The 12,385-nt window shown below is 43.6% G+C and overlaps 1 protein-coding gene across 7 annotated transcripts in view; it reads left to right on the top strand.

Annotated features, from left to right (window-relative positions):
- Positions 1–11,994, top strand: part of PFKFB2 (6-phosphofructo-2-kinase/fructose-2,6-biphosphatase 2) — a 37,597-nt gene extending 25,603 nt beyond the window's left edge. For 2 of the 7 annotated variants that reach the window (XM_023548373.2, XM_023548372.2), the window contains exons 12-15: positions 26–155; positions 880–942; positions 1,216–1,280; positions 1,916–9,629. In XM_023548373.2, the coding sequence (XP_023404141.1) occupies positions 26–155; positions 880–942; positions 1,216–1,280; positions 1,916–2,116 (459 nt within the window). In that variant the 3' untranslated portion in view covers positions 2,117–9,629. Of the gene's footprint in view, positions 1–25; positions 156–879; positions 943–1,215; positions 1,281–1,915; positions 9,630–9,677 lie in introns of those variants that run through there. The other 5 variants (XM_064273274.1, XM_010590271.3, XM_023548375.2 and 2 more) reach the window with 4 other exon arrangements.
- The last annotated feature ends 391 nt before the right edge of the window (positions 11,995–12,385 follow it).

The following is a 12,385-nucleotide window of genomic DNA, read 5'->3' as shown; positions in this document are numbered from 1 at the left end:
CCAGCCTTTGCACTTGCCCCCACAGTCATACCAGGACCTGGTGCAGCGGCTAGAGCCTGTCATCATGGAGCTGGAGCGTCAGGGCAATGTCCTCGTCATCTCCCACCAGGCTGTCATGCGCTGCCTCCTGGCCTACTTCTTGGATAAGAGTGCAGGTGCCATTTGAGGGAAGGGCCCGGGGACACATGCATGGGGAGAGGGCAGGACTTGGGGTACCAGGATCCCTGGCAACCAGACCTTCCCCTCCTCTGCTCACGCTGGAGTACATTCTTCAGGCAGCGGTGTGGGACTCCCAGCAGCCACTGTGTCAGCCCCTTGCTGAATGTACTCTGCTGGCACAAAAGCCAGCAGTGGAGCAGGGCTGCTGCTGGAGCTCCTGCTTAGCTAAAGGGCTGGCATTGAGCTGGCACTCCTGGCAGCTTTGGCCATGAGGAAGGGGTAATTTAGAAGCACCTTCATTCTTTGGATTCAGTGTAGGGCAGTTGTTTCTGGGTGGAGAAGTAGTTCTCATACTTCCTGCCCTCCTGATCTACCTGAGCTGTTGGGAAGCTGGCAGATTGACCCATTGTACTCAGGTGGACCACAGTCTTCCCTTCCATGGGACCCTGGCTGCAGTACTTCTAGTTTTCTTGCACTGAAGGCTGTAAAATAAAATTAACTTATTTCCTTCCTTAACCACACCGTAGCTTGGGTGGCTTCTTTGGTGGCCTTCCTGATAATTGTCTGGGGTTTGGAGGGAAGGGGGTGAGTTGTACAACTCCGGATGGTGGTCAGGGTAAAGAAAGCTCATTCTGAGCTCCTTAGATGCTGTTTCTCACTAACTTGACCTTACTCCATAATGCTAAGAGACTTCCCTCATCTGGTCCTTTCTGCTTTCAGATGAGCTACCATACTTGAGGTGCCCTCTCCATACCATCTTCAAACTTACTCCAGTGGCCTATGGTAACTATGAGGGCCTGGGCAGGAGGTGGGAACTGAGGAAGGGCAGGATATTTGAGCTTTTTCTGAAGTTTGGCTAAAAGTTCAAATTTATCACCTCTGTATGCCAGGAAAGTTTTGTTAGTTGTGTTCCATTTTTAAAGGGATGTATGTACGAGTGTATGTATGTACTTGGGAATACGTATTTACCTTTAGGTATGTTTTCCCATACTGAAACTAAGGAGTATTGATTCACACTTTTTTCCGTAAGGACTCTTCTCTTCTCTGTTTCCTCAGGATGCAAAGTGGAAACAGTTACACTTGATGTGGAGGCTGTGAACACTCACCGCGACAAGCCGACTGTGAGTATTTCCCACAGGTGAACACACCAGGTTCCCTGCCACCTGGAGTCTTTGAACTCTTGCATCAAGAGACTAAGGGTTCTTTTATGCACAAAAGGAAGACAGATCCAGAGCAAATGTCCTGTGTAGTCTGCTTGCTTCTAAGAGGAAGAGATGTTGGAATTATTATTTTTAATTAGTCCCTCTTTCATGAGTCTTAACTTTGAAAGTTGGCTCCTGGAATTCTAGTTAAATATGGAAAGTGTTTGACTGAAGTGAAATGCAGATCCTCCCGCCCCCTCCGCCACCCGGAAGCTCTCCCGTAGAAAGCTGTGTCCAGAGGTACCTACAAGGAGGGGTCAAGAGATTTAGGTTTGCTTGTAGATCTGTCCCTGGTGATCTGTGTGATCTTAAGTAAGCCCTTCCTTACTCTGGGTCTGTTTTCTGCTTTGGAGTATGGTGCTCAACGAGCTTCTCCCTCTACAACCCTGTTAGCTTCCTGGGGCTAGGAGACATGTCCCGTGTCTTATGAGGGACCCTATTTGTAGAGGAGCAGGAGTGAAGGATGCAGCTGTGGTCACAAGCATTATTGAACCTTTCTGAGGGAGCTTTTGGCTTGGCTTTCATTTGTATGGTGTCCCTCCGTTTCCAATCAGAACAACTTTCCCAAGAACCAAACCCCTGTAAGGATGAGAAGGAACAGCTTTACGCCTCTGTCCAGTTCGGATACAGTAAGGCGCCCGAGAAATTACAGTGTTGGGAGCCGACCCCTCAAGCCCCTCAGCCCTCTCCATGCCCGGGACATGCAAGAAGGGGCCGACCAGCCGAAGACCCAAGTCAGCATTCCGGTGGTGTAACTGTGTGTTTCCCTCCAGCCCTGGCCTCCTGCCCTCCTCACTAATCACCAAGGAACCATTTAACTTCCAACTCCCCAACCCTACCCCATCATTAATCGTAACACAGAACATGAGGCTGTGTGTTTTCAGACCAGCTATAGTAGTCTTCAGTTTGAAACATCTCCCTATTCGGAGGCAAGTTGGGTCTTTTAGGACAGGTCCTCAGATGGGGTGGCGTGGCAGAGGAGGAAAAGGGATACACTCTTGTGGGGTGATTGGCACAGCTGGGGTGAGGCTAAGCATGCCCCATGCACCTGGTTCTTCTTTCATTCCCTGGTGCCTAAACTCATAATGTCATTTGTGTTGGTGAAGAGGGAGTGGGATGGAGGAGCCCCACACAAGCTCATTGTTTCTTCACTTTTGTTTGTCTCTTGAATGTGTGTTTTACTCTGTCCTTACTTGCCTGCTTTCTTCCCCCTCATTCATCTGCCCTTCGGATTGCCCAGTGTCATGCATGACATTGTGGTCTCTGTCTAGGAAGGAAGGGTGGTAGGCGAGAGAAAAGTCTAGGCTCGAGGAGTACTCTCTGCAGTGCACTGGGGGAGTATTTTCTTTCCCTTCTTTACTCTTCCTGAGCCAGATCCTGCAAGGGTCATTCCAGGCTACATCCACAGAATGCTTTAGAGTGTGCACGTGGACTTAGGGTGAGAGTTCTTGCCTCCTTTCATGAGAAACAACCCTAAGTCTTCCCTTCTGGGTGAAGCTGGCTCTGAGTATGTGGGAAGTATCTTGGCTTGTATTTTTAACTGGAAGAACCTGACATAAGGTCTTCTGGTTGCTGTGGAGTGGGGTTAGGAGAGTATGGTGGTCTCTCTCTCTCTTGCAAGGGTCTTGTAGGGCAGTTGGATCTTTTCTCCAGTGATTCCCAGGTTTTTTGCCAACCACAGCAACTTTCCTGCCAAAGCCAGTGACCTCTGGACTATTAGAAGGATAGAGTTAGATTCAGGAGTCGCCACTGATGTTTGAATTGCCTGAGGCGAAAGGCAGAGAAGAGTTCACTAAAGCTATTATTTTTGAGTTACCTTCAGCATATTCTCCTTCTTAAGTAAAATTAAAAAGAGAAAAAAGAATTGCACAAGCGATCTCTCTCACTGGGGTATTCTTTCTTTTATTCACCGGGAAAAACTACCCCATCTTGAGGTCTGGAAGAATCCTTGGGACTCTTTGGGGTCTAGCTTTTGACTGTATTTATTTCCCCCTCTCTTAGCCTAATTTATTCACTTCGATCATTTTATTTTCTTTGTGGGGTTAAACAGGAAATATATAGAGCGGAGATTCTTAACCCCCGGGTGATCTGTGCTGGCTCAGACCTTCCCCCCTCTGCTTTGTATGCAAAATATATGAATTTTTCTGGGGAGCAATATATGATTTTTCTGGGGAGCAATTCTAGAGTTCTCATGAGATTTTTTAAAAGACATGGGTGACTCCCCTACCCTGAAGTTATAAACTTATTTTTTAGAGGTAAGCAGAGAGAGCAAGTTTGCTGTTTTTCTGAAGGTCGTTTTGTTTTGGTTTTTGTTTGGTAATAGAGGACCTCCTGGAGTAGTTGTTAGAATCCCCTTTAGAACTCTGGAAACAGGCACAGTTTGGGTCCACCTGAGACTTGGCACTAACTCAGAATCTGGAGTGGTGTGGCCTGCACTGGTATGTAAGTAGCTTCCTTGGTGATTCTGACTCACACCCCAGGTTAAGACTTCCACTTTATGAGGGCGCATGCAGCAGTACTGGGCTTGTAGTTCTTGGACAAGGCATCAACTTAGGAATTCTGAATTCTTTGAGGCTCTAAAAGGACAGCTCTCTTGAATTAGATGTTTGGACAAAGCACGATATTAAATAATTCCTTAGAAGGCAGACTGCTGTGTTTTAGAAGAATATTCTAGGTTCTCATATCATGTTTAACCTTTATATTGCAGTGTGATGTGGAACAAATTGCTAAATTCAATAAATGTCCTTGATAATAGCCGGGGATTTTAAGCAGCCTGGAGAGAGGCACTAGGGTGAAGCCTGTAGGATGAGAAAGGTCCTCATCTCAGGCAGCTGGCTCCTGACCTTGAGTCCTTCACTCTTATACCCTGAGTAGAACACCACAACCACTTTCCAAAGGTTGCTCACCTAGATCCTGTTTGGTCAATTGGTCCAAGACTTAAAGTAACCTGGTGTTTCTGTTTAGCCATTATAAATGGTGTACTTAGTGTCTGTGTTTGTTGGACTTAGAGCTCGGTGAGGACGCTCGTGGGGAAGGATACAAAGGAGTGGAAGAAAAGGTTCTTTCCCTCTGGGAGGATATTTTATTGACAAGGCATGTAATTTATAAAAAATGGACATACGCAAAAGGGCAGCATGTTGAGCCTGTTAAGTGCTGTCATTAGAGTGGAGCACAGATTGCTTCTCCTGACTTTTCTCATGTCTTGTGGCTGCGAGCTGCATGAGTTGGGAGATGGGAATGGGACAGATGGGATCCTGTGCCAGAAAGAGATGTGTGGGGTCGGGGATATATGCAGCACTTTTCATTTAAGGTTACCTTGACTAGGTTCGCTTGGCTAGTGACATCTTTAGCCGAAGTGGGTATAGTGCTGTGAGATGAGAGATATTGAGTGTTAATCAAAGAGAAGAGGGAGCACCCTGATCCACAGATTTTGGATTTGGGCTGTACCTACTCTTAGTGAGGAGAATTCTCAAACTAGCATTGTGTTACCTTGTTATAAACCCTGGCATTGGAGGCAGCTCACTGGGATGTTGATGTTGGCTCTCAGCCTGATAGTTACTTCTTCACACTTCCCCTGTACTAGTTTGCATCCCCCCAAAAAGGCACCTCACATAGTTTTATTATCCTTAGATGCTGTTGTTTTTATTGTTGGGTGCCTTTGAGTCATTTCTGACCCACAGCAACCCCACGTGACAAAGTAGAACTGCCCTGTAGGGTTTTCTTGACTGTAATCTTTACAGATCACCAGGTCTGTCTCCTGTAGAGCCTCTGGGTAAATTCAAACCACCAACCTTTCAGTTAGCAGCTGAGCGCTTAACCCTTGCACCACTGGCCTTGAGAAATTGGAACCTGACGACAGCAAGAGTTTCAGCATCCTTCAGTTTTTAGAGTGAGATCCCTTCAGAGAAGGTTCAGCAGGAAGAAGCCAGGAGAATACAGAACTGAGTAGAATTTTTACTCCAAATCCTAGTTGTTGTTGTTGTTGGGTGCCATTGAGTCCGTTCTGACTCATAGCAACCCTTTGTACAACAGAATAAAACACTACCTGGTCCTGTGCCATCCTCAAAATTGTTGTTACGCTTGAGCTTGTTGTTGCAGCCACTGTGTCAATTCATCTTGTTGTGGGTCTTTTTTTCCCTGACCCTCTACTTTACCAAGAATGAGGTCCTTCTCCAGGGACTGATCCCTCCTGATAATATGTCCAGAGTATATAAGATGTAGTCTTGCCAGCCTTGCTTTTAAGAAGCATTCTGGCTGTACTTCTTCCAAGACAAATTTGTTCATTCTTTTGGCAGTCTGTGGTGTATTCCGTATTCTTCGCCAACACCACAACTCAAAGGTGTCAGTTCTTCAGTCTTCCTTATTCATTGTCCAGCTTTCACATGCATATGAGAGGATTGAAAACACCATGGCTTGGGTCAGGCGCACCTTAGTCTTCAAGGTGACATCTTTGCTTTTTAACACTTTAAAGAAGTCTTTTGCAGATTTGCCCAAAGCAAGTGTCTTTTGATTTCTTGACTGCTGCTTCCATGGGTGTTGATTGTGGATCCAAGTAAAATGAATCCTTGACAACTTCACTCTTTTCTCCATTTATCATGATGTTGTTTGTTGGTCCAGTTGTGAGGATTTTTGTTTTATGTTGAGGTGCAGTCCATACTGAAGGCTGTGGTCTTTGATCTTCATTAGTAAGTGCTTCAAGTCCTCTTCACTTGCGGCCAGGGAGATGTGTCATCTGCATAATGAATCTTCCTCCAATCCTGATGCCCTATTCTTCTTCATAGAGTCCATCTTCTCAGATTATTTGCTCAGCATACAGATTGAATAAAATGGTGAAAGAATACAACCCTGACACACACCTTTCCTGACTTTAAACCATGAAGTATCCTCTTGTTCTGTTCGAACCTTCCTCATGAGCACAATTAAGTGTTCTCAAATTCCCATTCTCCAAATCCTAGAGAAGTCCTATTTTTCATCTTTTCTTTCCTGTCCTCTTCTCTTTGTCTTCGTTGAAGTGATTGGAGCATACTCACATGATTATCATTGTGTCTGTATCACAATCCTACGAAGGAAGGATGGACTGTAGAGAACCCTTTGCTGAGGCTTTAGGTTTTTCACAGGAGAAATAGGTGAAGATTTTGGCATTTAATCCATTGGTATAAAATGGGAAAGGAAAAAATCACTTTTCCTTTCCTTGCTTCAAAGGTGAATGAGGAATTGTGTGACAGACTTGGAAGAGGAATGTAAAGACAGAGAACTCATTTCCTTTCCTATTTCCTAATGTCCCAATTGGAATTTAGCTCTTACCTGTTAACTATATAGTTTTTTGTTTTGGTAGAGGGGTAATTTTACATTAAGCTGGAAAGCAGCATATGAAAAGGTTTTTTAAAAATATGCTTTGTGCTAGGGGTCTGTCCTATATCAGTGTCTCTGGGGTTTTTCTGTGAAAAGTTAGGGGTACAATATAGTCGTACTCTTAGTCTGAATGGATGAATTTTTTACATGGACTTCTGGGTATCTCTCTTTGTAACCCACATTTGATCTTCAGAGCCCTGGCATTTCAAAGAATCGTATGATATATATAGCTGTTTAGGAATATGTCTTCTGGTTTTTCTGTGAGCGGATTTGAATTCCAGAGAAAGTCGTTGGTGCTTGGGGTAACAAAACAAGGGAAAATGTGTTTTATAATTGAGAAAACTATATTTGGGCTATGTAGTCTTATTCGATTGTCTTCTGCCAAGCCCAGAAGCCATGCTGTGTTTATTGTGAAGAAATCTGATAAATCTGCCCAGGTTGTCCAGTATGCATTTTGACTTGTTTGTGTTTGGAAAAAAAGAAAAAAAAAAAAATTTTTTTTTTTTAATATGTAACAATTAACCCGGGTTGCAACATTGGCAGGGTAGATCTTCAGCTTCTCCCAGGGATGACACAGATACCAGAAATATGTCCAGGAATTTAATTTAGACTCATAGTGTCCAAAAGACTGTCTCAAGTAGTATCTGTATGCTTACTAGTCAGTTGACTGACTGACACTCTAATAGTGTTTAGATGCTGACTGAGTGACAGACTCTAGCAAGATTATTGTGTTGACTTACTGACAGAGCGTAGAAGGGTCTGTGTGCAGACTGACAGACTCTTGTCCTGCCTGTTTCTGACAGTCTGCCTGTTTTCTGATTGTACTGCTGGGTAGTGTATGCACATTGTTGTCATTCTCTGTCTCTAGTCTGTGTGCTACAAAGAAAGGAACTAAACACTCCACATGTTTGCTTTAGAAGGAAGCAAACACTATGGATTTTTAGTAGACATTTAAAAAGCACTATGATTTTTAATAGACGTTTCTTTTCGAGCAGTGGGCAAATTCTCATCAGTTTGTAAAAGATGAAGGTTGTACTTTCCTTGTGTGGTATTTTGTGAACTCAGCTGAGGGGATACCTGTTCGAAGCCTGAAACTGTTACCTCTACTTGAAGCCATCTCACCTAGTCCCCCACTTCTAGGCAGGACTTCACGTTCACCATTTGTTTCTGAAACCTTTTATGTCCTTCAGCTTTCCCTGTTGTGGAATGGAGCATCCTATTGGATAATATGGCCATTTTTAGTCTGCCATCCATTTGGCTTTTACTTCTAATCTAATAAAACAAAATGCAAAGGAAATTTTGCATTCAAAATTCGATTTTAAGAGTTGGTAAAAGCATTCGTTCCAAGAGCCTTTTTATTGGAGGTCTGTGACCAGTATTTACCTACTCAGTGTGTTTGTATCTGAATTGCTTGTGTACATTTTTTATTGTGTGCAAATAACTAGATTAACTCATTCTGACATGGTAATGGTTTTGCTATGGCAAAAGCAGAAGACTGTTCACAAGCTGTGCCTTTTGGAGGGGTGAGGGAGTAGGGCTGAGCACCACTAGGTGAGTGGGAATGGACTGGGTTGGGAAGCCAAGAAATAGAGGTCTACTGCAAATTTCCTAGGCACAGCTCTGTTGAAAGAAGGAAAGTAAGTCTTTAACAGCATTCTGATTTAATCTGGTGACATTGATATCATGACATGCCACCCAGATCCACATAAGGTATATATAACTGTACTTGCAATGTATTTTTCTCTCTCTGTGTGTGTAGAATGGGTAAATAAAATTGCTGAGTAACTTAAACCTACAGAAGGCTTCTGGGTTTTTTGTTTTGTATTTTGGGTTGTGTTGCCCCTGTCAAACACTCCCCCACCCCCAAAATGTTGCCTTATGCTGCACAGTGGTTGAGTGGTTGAACTGCAGACATGCCAAAGCAAGTTCCCAGTGTGATTGGTGTCCTTGGTGTAGCCATGGCTCTCCACCACCCCCTTCTGGAGGAGATAGGAAGAGCATTATAGAAGAAGGCACATGAACCTCAGTAGGGGTTGTTGTATGTCCCTGTTGGTGCCTTTACAAGAATTAAGGAAAACATATTATTTAACGGTACTGTGCTATGACTCTCCTGTAAGTTATGCTATCTATTGAAATGAAAAACTTTGGAGATAATTTAGAATTCAGTGGGCTGTTTGTCCTAACAAATGGCCGCCTGTTTCTGAAAGTGATTATAGCCAGTGGTGTAAAATGGCATTTAACTTCTTCTGGGACAGGGAGTACAGGTGGAGTAGTTTTGTCATTCTCAGGCCTTATGGCTCATTACCCTAAGGTAACAAGGACCAGGAGCTGTAAAAAATGCAGACGTTCAGGCCCCATCCCAGACTTGCTAAGTCAGAATCTTTCTTTTTAATGAGATCACTGGGTGATTTGTATACACATTTAACATTTGAGAGGCACTGCTCTGAGGGGAAGAATTTACCACACAGAAAAACATTAAATCCCAGCTTCTGGGAAGAAGCTGATTTCTGCTCTGATGAATGATTTCAGAGTGGACTGGGATAACTAATGGTAGGGATGCTGCTCAGAATCCAAGTAGCTCCTGGCTGCCGTCTCACCCTCTTGACATGGTCTTGCAGCTGGCTGAGGTAGCCTATGTGTTCTCCTCTTACCACAGGGATCCCTTCAGCTTCCACCATAATCGTGGGTATGTAGCTTGTGGTCCAGGTCTGAAAGGAGCACCTAGTCCGGCATGACCACGAGGTTGGCTTCTCAGGGAAAGGAGCTCATGGCTATGCCATTAGGGTTGGTCTAACTGCCAGAGTAAAGGTACATGTGCAAGCACACAAGTGTGTCCGTGTATGTATGAGGATGTGGGGTGGGGGAAGCAGCGGGAGGGTGAAGGAGGAGCTCTGCTCTGCTCGTCTTTATTTATCGCCTGGCAGTGGTCTAATGGCTTTGTTTCTCTTCCTCTCTGGCTCCTAGGCAGAGGCTAAGCTGGCCATGCAGAGGCACTCCGCCTCGGCACCCCTCACACTGCACTGCTGATGGTATGGAGGCTGAGGCCAGACCTCTCCGGGGATCTGGGATCTACTGAAAAACTTGGGACGCCAGCTCCACGGGGGCTAGAACAGGAAGTTAATGGGGGATTGGACATTTGGGGCCACCAGAACAAGGCCTGGAAAACGCCACCACATTTCTTCCCCCAGTGTCTAATGGGAATATCAGTTACACTGAAAAACTTAACTTTCCTGTACCTCAAAACCTTTAATAGCTTGAATCAGTTAGTTTTTATTATCTCTTTGTTGGATTTGGCCCAAGTTGGCCGACCGTGTGTTGCTTAGGCATTTTTCATCCTACCTGTGACAGCCTGTGCTCCCTGGTGGCTACTTGCCTAAAGTGCAGATGCATCTCTTCAAGTTTAGTTGTTTCCAGGTGAGAGGCCCGAACTCCAGAAAGCTTTTCTGTGAAGTCAGAGCCGGTCTCTACTCTGCACCCATTCCAGGCAAACAGGCTAGCGTCCAGCCTACACACGTTAGCAGTCACCTTTGCCACATTGGAAACGAGAGACAAATTCACCGGGTGAATGGAGGGCATCTGAGACATTCTAGTCTTCTACGGTGATGGAAGAGCTGTAGCAAGAGCAACCTTTTCATTTAGAGAAGTTTTTCTTGTTCCAGGCCCCTTCACGGCAAGATGTGACGGCAAGAATCCCCAAAATGGGTACCCATCTTCAAAGTTCTCTTTGGTAGCTACTGTATTTTCTACCTGCTGTTGTATGCCTCATAGCTGAAGAAGGTAATGTGGTTCTCCCAGGTGGTGGGGAATGAGGGCTAGAGGTAAAAGTAGCACGCCATTTATATCACATGAAGAAGTAAAGAAGGGTCCTTGGGATTCAGCTCCACCAGGGATTTCTTTTAGCCTCAGAACAAGTGGAAGGTGACATGCCCTTCTGCAGGGCCTGTCATTGTGATATTATCTCTAAGAAAACTGTGGCTGTGGATTCAGAAACAGCCAGCCTGATCACTGCTTTCAGCTAGTTGTCACTGTTGTGGTCATCTAGCCTCTGGGGTAAAACTGTAGGGAATGGGGTAGAACTAAGCCCTCAGTACATTAGTCATTTGGTTTGCCTTTAAGGAAAACCAGATAGTGATTCCCTAGATCAGTGATTGTCAAATAACACTACGTCTGTGTAAATGTGATTTTAATGTGTCACTTCTCACTCCCGAAGGAGGATGTGGGAGCCCCAAAGCAAAATCATTTTTTTTTTTTCCTCCTCTTACTCAGTGAGAGGTGAGTAGCAAGAAAAGTAATGAAAAGCGGCTTTTCTCAAACGGTTCTTTTACACTGTGAACAATACAGGGCTCTGTTTCCTAAGATGTGCGGAGCTGGGCTGCAGGCGGTTCAGCATCCAGCAGCTAGGAGCTTATTTTCCACGCACAAAGCTGCCTTCAGACAGGCTCCTGCCTCTGCTCTGTAGCAGGTGATTTTCATCTGGTGCTTGTAGCATGCTGTACTGTGATGATTTTGTGCTCGTGGTGCGGGCTTCTTTCCACACCGAAGTATACTGTCTTCTGATCATCAGATGTTTTTATTTAGTTATTTATTCCATCCATGAAGGGCATTTTTAAGTTTCCATATTAGTGTTTGCTTGTATTTAATTAGAATGTTATGTAATTTATGTTGTCATTTTTTTATAGAAATTAGGTAGATGTTTTAAGTCTAATATCCATAGTATTACTTTAAATTTCCATAATATAGGAATCTGTCTTCTATTAAAAGCATAATAACTATGTTATGGCACAGTGGACTTCTTTTGAATGTTTTCTCATTGGTTTTTGTTATAAGTATAAACCAAGAGATACATTTCTCCAGAGAAAAGCCTGTCTCCTGGATATAATAAAACCATGCTCAAAAATATGATTAATATGTATTGCTTTTGTAATAAGAAAATGCAATAAATGGTATTTTTAATTTAAAAATGTAATTAACTTTTTAAGTCACACGCAAAAGAAAATAACATTTGGTACATTATACTTACACAAAATATTCATAATATTGTCCAAAATGCATTTGAAACTAGCTTCTGTAAGATGATTCTTAAATTATTAGAATGTATGCATATTTCCCACGAGTGGTTTTTAGTTTGTAGCTCCTATTCTTACCAATCACTGTTAGCATTTCAAAATGTTATCAGTGGGATCGTTAGTGCCAAACATTAGACACGCCCTGGTTTTATTCATTTAAGAAATATTTGGTGACCACCTGTTTGTTGTCAGGCAATGGATAAAGCAAAATCTCTGCCCTCTAGATAGAGTTGATTATTAGAAAAAAAAAAAAAGGATAGGGTTAATAGATCTGTAACCCATCCCTCCCTGCAAAGGATGTCTTCCTTTTCATGAATGACATTAGCCAAAACCATGATTAGATTAAAAAAAACAAACCTGTTGCCTTCCAGTCGATTCGATTCTGAATCATAGTGACCCTATAGGACAGAGTAGAACTGCCCCATAGGGTTTCCAAGGAGTGGCTGGTGGATTCAAACTGCCAACTTTTTGGTTAGCAGCCAAGTTCTTAACCACTGTACCACCAGGGCTCCATGATTAGATAATAGTTATTTAAATATGTTTGACAAAGGAATTTGGAAAACTATCTAGGGCCAGTAGCAATAGGAACAAAATGAAATATTTCTA

Source organism: Loxodonta africana, chromosome 20 (genome assembly GCF_030014295.1).
Source record: "Loxodonta africana isolate mLoxAfr1 chromosome 20, mLoxAfr1.hap2, whole genome shotgun sequence".
NCBI lineage: Eukaryota > Metazoa > Chordata > Mammalia > Proboscidea > Elephantidae > Loxodonta > Loxodonta africana.
This window is presented reverse-complemented; position numbering and strand designations above follow the sequence as displayed.